The following is a 7,218-nucleotide window of genomic DNA, read 5'->3' on the forward strand; positions in this document are numbered from 1 at the left end:
AATTATATATATATATATATAAATCATATGTCGATTGTGTCGATTTTTGAACACAGTATCAAAGATTCAAACATCTTTTCTCCGATTAATTATGACCGATTAATAATGACTGTAAAAACAGTAGCAGAAAGGTGTGATGTGGTATTTGTTCATTAAGGCCTTTCCCTCCAGCAAAATGTTTTTGCAAGCATCTGGAACTGAAACAGCCCCTGAAAAACCTCATACACTGTCTGTACTGACATTGTGGATGGAAAACAAGCATGGGACATAAAATCAGTGGAGATCCATCACCTCTGAGCTGAGGAGAGCTTAGATGTGGGATATGGAAGATGGTTCATCGAAAAGTTCACAGAAAAAAAAAAAATTGTGTGACATTAAATTCATGCTCCTTCTGAAATGACATTTTCCTCTCAGTTGAGGGTAGAGACACAAGATCACCAGCCTGGCAGATGTTACGGAAATAATAACAACATACATTCAAAGTGCCTTGAGATTCAGCATTGTGACATCAGGGCGATCGCTTGGTACAGAAACACCAAAACCATTTGTGGTATTTTACTATCAGATTAGCTTTTTCCTTGAAATGTGAAGGACTGTCAGGCTGTTTGCATTGCCATGTGATCAAAGTGAGGTGAAAATATGACTTTGCATTGAGAGCTGTGTTTTCGTGTGATCATTCTTCAGGCTCATAATACCTCTTCTTCAAGGTTCTGTATTTTCTGAGGAAATAGAGAGCCTCCAGCTCCTTGATCACAAAGTCTCCCTTGGCCACCAGCTTCTTGATCTTCTCCGGGTCAGTCTCGTCTTTATTCTTCATGAAAGCCGCCTTCAGACGCTCTCTGAAATAAACTGTTCCCTTCGGGTACTCACGGCCGAGAAACAGCAGCTGGTGAGAAAAGAAAAATAAAGAAATACATTCAGATAAAAGCAAAAGAAGACACAAAATGAGGATTTTGACTGTACTTACATTTTTATACAGCCTGACGACCTCACCCCTTAAAGGGTTGCCCATGTCGGAAATGACCCCTTTGTACACACTTCTACGGAGCCCCGGACATGACATGGTAAAAAAAAAATTTAAATTGTGGCCACGAATTACTAATTCGTTCCCACGAATTAATAAATCGTGCGCACGAATTACTAATTCGTTCCCACGAATTACTAATTCGTTCCCACGAATTAATAAATCGTGCGCACGAATTACTAATTCGTTCCCACGAATTACTAATTCGTTCCCTCGAAATAATTAAATCGTGCGCACGAATTACTAATTCGTTCCCACGAATTAGTGATATCATTCATATACTGAACAGTTCAGTAAAGTTGGCAGCATATTGACAGATACGGACTTTCAGTCTCAATAACTCTTTAACAAAATGTCAGTAACATACAAAGGGCGCCTGCATCCCATCGTTGTGAGGTGGACGATATGCTACAAGTTCAGTTTTATTAAAAATATCTATCAAGCAGCAGAAACAATATTGATTTCAATCAGCACCCGGTAGTGCTGCGGGTTTCAGGGACCGTCTACAATTTACAAGACGCTGCAACAGTGAAGACAAATAGCTCAAAAACAAACAAACAAACAAAAAAAAACCCCAACAACTAAAACAACAACAAAAAAAACGTAATACCACCACTGGGATTTACTACAGTGTCACCATAATCGCTACAACCTTCATTTGTCTCCTATCAAATTTATTGGATATGGTATCTGTCTTCACTGTTGCTGCGTCTTGTAAATTGTAGACGGTCCCTGAAGCCCGCAGCACGACCGGGTGCTGATTGAAATCAATATTGTTTCTGCTGCTTGATAGGCAGATATTTTTAATAAAAATGAGCTTATAGCATATCGTCCACCTCACAACGATGGGATGCAGCGCCCTTTGTATGTTACTGACATTTTGTTAAAGAGTTATTGAGACTGAAAGTCCGTATCTGTCAATATGCTGCCAACTTTACTGAACTGTTCAGTATATTGTAATGACTCTTGAGTCAGTATTAGTTAAATGTGCTGTTGCACCATTTTTCCTGAGGGTGGCACTCTAGGATTAGAGAGGTGGCTGAAGCCAGCCTTTTGCTGTTGTTCATGGACTGTTGGAAAGAGTTAGTTTTTGAGAGATCGGCGTGGGTTACGGCCGCAACAGTAGCCCTGTGTTGCTGTTTGTTTTGCCTAAGTGCAATAAAAAGAGCCGTGTGGAACGACCTGGAGACGTCTGGTGCTTCGCAGATTGCAGAACGTTACAATATGAATGATATAACTAATTCGTGGGAACGAATTAGTAATTCGTGCGCACAATTTAATTATTTCGAGGGAACGAATTAGTAATTCGTGCGCACGATTTAATTATTTCGAGGGAACGAATTAGTAATTCGTGCGCACGATTTATTTATTCGTGGGAACGAATTAGTAATTCGTGGCCACAATTTAATTTTTTTTTTACCATGTCATGTCCGGGGCTCCGTACACTTCTGTGAATAAAAAGAATTAATTGTAAAGCAATTTAAGAAAAGCACAGGGAAGCTAGCTATGCTAATGCTAAAGCTAAAGCTACCAAAACAACCGTGAAAGCGGCTGAAAAGTCACATTAGACACATTTCAAGCAACAGGCATTCCCATGAACGAGTTCTCACATAAAACCGCTGTTCCATATGAGTAAATGTTATGTAAAAATTGAGTTATTTCGTGCAGTATGAGCTTTTAAAAGCAGTCTCACTTTAGCTTTGTCCTTTAAACACAGCAGAGAGCAGCCATACTGCCGCAAGTCGCTTTGTTGTGTCGTAAACCTAAACAGAGCCGTGCGCATGCGCAGCGGTTTCCATGGTTACCAGGACGCCTGACTAGTTCCTCGACATGGTGAGTTTCCACTCGGTTTTAGCAGTAAAATATCATCATATTTTGTATTTTCAAACGACGGGCTTTAACATTAATTATATACAGTCCCAATGTGCAGAATTATTGTTGAAAACGACCTAGAATCTTACAGAATACCGGAAGAAACTTGCTCAGAGAAACTGTTTTGTAGACAGCTCACTTTTTACTTATTTCTTCTTTGAATTAAATTTTAAAGCAAGTCATCCTAACCTTTATGTGTCTGTTTTCCCCTGTGAATGATAGGCACCCAAGAAAAGAAAGGTATGAGGCAGTCAGCACATGCATTAATGAGCCGTTTGATGTCAGATAACGTGAGGCACAGACAGGGAGCTGAAATAGTAGCAGAATTCCAATATTGATTATAAGAGAGGAGTTCACATTCAGTATCTTCCTTCTTATCTGCTATTGACCCCTCTCTGAGAAATTAAATAAGGATGAGAAATGATTTTTGATATCTTGATTGGGTTGAAGTCATCCAAAAAGCGCCGTAAGGGGACCAAGGCTCAGAAGGCAAAGCAGCAGCAAGAGGAAGAGGAGAGGAGGCTGCGAGAGGAAGGTAATCCAACAACAGAAACACTCCCGTAAAAGATTGACCACCTGAATGTTCAGTGCATCTTAATTTTGAAATATTTGTGATCCATTTATAACTATTTTTTCTATGTTTCACATATCCATCCATCCATCCATCACACAGATGCAATAGAAAGTCATCAGTTCACTACAAGAGATTAAATTAAAAATGATATTTCGTTTTCATTGAAAAATGAATGAATGAATGAATGATTTTTCTGTGTTTGGATGAGTGCTCCTTATATCAAGTGCCATTCTGCCCTGTAGAGGAAGCCCGGCTCCAGGCAGAGAGGGAAGAACAGGAGAGACTGGAAAGGGAGAAGAGGGAGAAGGAGCTCGAGAGTCTTGAGCTCAAGGTAACACCCTCCTGCAGCTCAACACTCTGAACACTGACGATTCCTTCATCTTGTGAAATGCAACTCTCTCTGCATTGTGATACTTTATTTCCTGTGGCCTCTCTCTCTCCTGCTGACAGGACCAAGAGCGCAGAGATGGTGAGTTGAATGAACTGTGCCATCTGCTGGAGGAGAATCATATTGCAGTGACCAAATGGAAGACTGAAGCTGCCGAGACAGCCAAGGTGTGTGTTTATTATAGATTGAGAAGATGTGACAGGATACATGTACGGTACAGTTCCTCCTGGGAAAATGATGGAAATGTTTGAAACCTACTCAATCACACAGTGTTTTTGAAATCTTATGTAAGTGTTGAGTCTTGGCATTGTGTCCAGTGGCAGAAGTATTTGCACTGTGATGCTGAACCGGACCCAACAGTGCAGCAGGAGATGAACACATTTATCAGCTTATGGAGGGACAGCAAAGAGGTCGTCGTCACATCTGTGCTCAAGGAATGCAAGCTTGTTCTGCAGGTCACTCGCAGTTTTTTCTTATTGTAACGAGTCGTTGATGAATTATTTTGCTGAAACGAATGACGGTTTCGTTCTCTACAGCTGGTAGATGAGCTGAGAGGGCTGCTGAGCGAAGCTGCAGATCCGCAGGAGGGCCAGAAGGCTCAGGAGGCCCTCATGAACCTGCAGGAGCTCCTCCACTTCAAACACCTTCAGACCACTGAGGACATTCTGAAGGTAAGACACACACTCTGCAGCTGTTTATAATGGAGCCGAAGACATTCAAGTGTGTGTTTTGTTCAAAGACAGCCAACAGACACGTTGACACTGAAACGGGCAACATGCAGACTGTGATCCAGGACGACAACGTCACTCTGTGTCTCTGGGCCAACCTCAGCAAGAACCCAAGGTTTGCAGGCTTTTCTGTTTGAATGTATTCTCCACGCCTCACTTTAAGAAGCTCATAAGCTGTGTTTCTATCTGCTCCTCCCAGGTTCAAAGGCCTAACCTTCAAGGAGGTCGGCCTCGGCTTTGAGCTCCCCAAGCAGCTGGCTGTGAGCAGCGTGGCCGTCCGGATCCTCCACACGCGTTATGACCACCTCTCCTTGGTTTCCAGGGTCACTCATATGACAACGCGCACGTCCAGCAGCAGGTAAAGCCGTATCGCCGCTGATTCAGCAAAACACCTGTACAGCCGGCGATACGATGTGGCCGTCCGACCGCAGGTCTCTGGTCGGGTCGGAGGCAGTTTCAGAGGAAGTCGATTCATCTGAGCCGAAAGAAAACGAGGAGGCGAAAGAAAACAGTGATGAGCGTCAGCAGACGGTGGAAGAGGAGGTGCAGTCAGAGGGCAGGAAGGTCAGCTGAAAGAAGGACTTTCTGCATTGATTTCATCCATTTATTGTATATGTTTATTATTCTTTCGCCCTTACTGTGTGTGTTTGTGCGTCTTGCAGAGTGCAGCCAGTGCGCAGTCGAGGAAAAGCAGTGCGCAGTCTGCGGAGGGGAAGAAAAGCCAGATAGAGACACAGATGGAGGCACTTGGTGGTGAGATATCCAATCTGGCAGTTCACAACTCACTCAGGCAAAAACTGTGACAGTTTTATAACAGAACTGAGAAATAAATACTCATTAGATTAAAAACTGACATCCATTTATCTTTTCAAAAATACTGTAGATAAACGCACTTACAATCAGGTGTAACAAAACACAGTGCAGTGCATGTCATTTTGTAGAATTAGAAATTAAATCGATTAGAAAGGCTTCGTGTTTCTCCATACAAATGAACCACAGACTCTTACTAACTCTTGTCCCCAGCTGGGGAAGACTTGCTCTCCTCCTCGGTGCAGCTCGGGCCGAGGCACGGCGGCGACCCGGTGGTGGATTTGAATCGATTCTCCCCTCTCGGCGGCGTCTTCTTCTATGACGTTTTCCACCTCCCACCCCAAGCTCACCAGGTTAACGACTGGACAATCAGACAGGTGCAGATAAAAGAATGAAACAAGAGTATTAGTGTTTTCAGTACGAGCTGATAGACCCTGATTTGGTTGTGTACTGTATGTGTGTGTGTGTTTGCAGCTGCTACACACTGGGTTAGAAGAGTTTCCTTACCCCTCTGAGCAGCCCGGCTCGGATGGCGACGGCGCTCCCGTTGGAGCGTCTGTGAAGTTGCCTGACACCGTTATCTTCCTGCAAACGCCACAAGTGGCTCGCTGGGATCCTGCAGGTAGGAGAGAGCAGCAGTCATTCAGAAATCCTCTGAGATGCCTTCTGAAGTCGCTGGGAACACGTGGACTTCGCCTCCTCCAGGGAAGCAGTGGAGGACGGACGGCATCGCCGACGTGTGCCACGAGGAGGCCGAGGCCAGAGTGTCCTTCAAGATGGATTCCTTTCAGGCGTTTGTCCTGATGCAGGAAACCCACGCCAACCTTCCCTTCCAGAAGTGGGAGCTCCGGCCGCTGGGCCAGAACTCCGCGCTCCTCACCATCAGCGGGGCGCTGCTGGACCTCAGCATCACCGTTCAGGTGAAAGACGGGGATGCGCTTCAAACACGGTGCTCCAGATCGCTTCCAGAGGTTACAGCTGTGCATTATACAAACAGGATAACCAGTGTATGCTACAGTCAGAGCAAGAGAGAGGCCCCGCCCACCTTCTGGGGAGGTGGATGAGCTGCGCGGCCCTGCAGAAAGCCATGCTCGACGCAGGGGTCAACATCTTCGTCAGTGAATTCACAGACAAATACGTCATCAACTGTGGCAAGGTTAAACATTTTTATATCCATCTTCTTAAAACTTCAGCGACTGGATTGGGAGTGTTTAAAAGCGACTATTCCATGTTTAGAAGGTTATAAAACGCTGGCGTTGCCTCCCACCTCTTCAGGACCCTCTCACGGAGCACACTGCCTACGAGCAGATGGCCCTCTTCGCCTCTGCCTGTGCGTTCTCCTGGAGCAGGTGGAACGCCAAATGCGGTGCGGAACACCTGGTCCTGCAGGTATCTCTGCTCACTCACAGATATTACGTAATTTTGACTTTATCTCGTTCCCCTTCTGGTGTGTTAAAAACTAGTAATGGAAGTACTCAGAACTGTAATTCCTACATGTCCTGTTCATCTCACTGATAGGCGTGCGAGCATCGCGGCCCCGACCCCGTGCCTCAGGACTCGTGGAGTCTGTACCTGCTGGGAGCCCAGAGGACTCAGAAGCTGCAGATCACGGAGGCGAGCGAGGTCTTCTCTCCAGATCATCGTCCCGGGAGCGAGTTCCACTCCACCTTCATCCACATGCTGCAGGACGACATGAGCCCCGAAGGCGTCGCCATTACCAGAACCTCCCATCACCTGTTCGTGCACACGGTGCAGAGCCTGCTGTGCTCCACCAGACTGCTCATGTACGCACAGTAGGATGTGAAATTAAAAAAAACACGCC

At 45.1% G+C, this 7,218-nt stretch overlaps 2 protein-coding genes across 2 annotated transcripts; one reads left to right on the forward strand and one right to left on the reverse strand.

The window, feature by feature from the left end:
- Nucleotides 1–662: 662 nt before the first annotated feature.
- Nucleotides 663–2,759, reverse strand: lyrm5a (LYR motif containing 5a). Its single transcript, XM_030113970.1, has 3 exons — nt 2,718–2,759; nt 968–1,040; nt 663–886 (listed from the first exon to the last, which is right to left on the reverse strand). Exons 2-3 carry the CDS (start codon nt 1,010–1,012, stop codon nt 674–676), a joined length of 258 nt encoding a protein of 85 aa, XP_029969830.1. The 5' UTR covers nt 1,013–1,040; nt 2,718–2,759; the 3' UTR covers nt 663–673.
- Nucleotides 2,760–3,316: 557 nt separating this feature from the next.
- Nucleotides 3,317–7,193, forward strand: dnai7 (dynein axonemal intermediate chain 7). The gene is made up of 15 exons (XM_030114035.1): nt 3,317–3,431; nt 3,713–3,801; nt 3,921–4,025; nt 4,176–4,313; nt 4,395–4,529; nt 4,598–4,701; nt 4,786–4,944; nt 5,018–5,150; nt 5,249–5,339; nt 5,610–5,749; nt 5,871–6,018; nt 6,102–6,316; nt 6,394–6,552; nt 6,672–6,785; nt 6,915–7,193. Exons 1-15 carry the CDS (start codon nt 3,317–3,319, stop codon nt 7,191–7,193), a joined length of 2,124 nt encoding a protein of 707 aa, XP_029969895.1.
- The last annotated feature ends 25 nt before the right edge of the window (nt 7,194–7,218 follow it).

This window comes from Salarias fasciatus, chromosome 17 (assembly GCF_902148845.1).
Source record: "Salarias fasciatus chromosome 17, fSalaFa1.1, whole genome shotgun sequence".
NCBI classification, from domain to species: domain Eukaryota; kingdom Metazoa; phylum Chordata; class Actinopteri; order Blenniiformes; family Blenniidae; genus Salarias; species Salarias fasciatus.

Bases quoted from the DNA above. Each gene is read 5' to 3' on its own strand.
- lyrm5a (XM_030113970.1), bottom strand. From the start codon at position 1,012: ATGGGCAACCCTTTAAGGGGTGAGGTCGTCAGGCTGTATAAAAAT. The intron at 887-967 runs GTAAGTACAGTC...TTTTCTCACCAG, and splicing joins TCGTCAGGCTGTATAAAAAT to CTGCTGTTTCTCGGCCGTGA.
- dnai7 (XM_030114035.1), top strand. From the start codon at position 3,317: ATGATTTTTGATATCTTGATTGGGTTGAAGTCATCCAAAAAGCGCCGT. The intron at 4,702-4,785 runs GTTTGCAGGCTT...TGCTCCTCCCAG, and splicing joins AACCTCAGCAAGAACCCAAG to GTTCAAAGGCCTAACCTTCA. The intron at 6,019-6,101 runs GTAGGAGAGAGC...CGCCTCCTCCAG, and splicing joins GGCTCGCTGGGATCCTGCAG to GGAAGCAGTGGAGGACGGAC.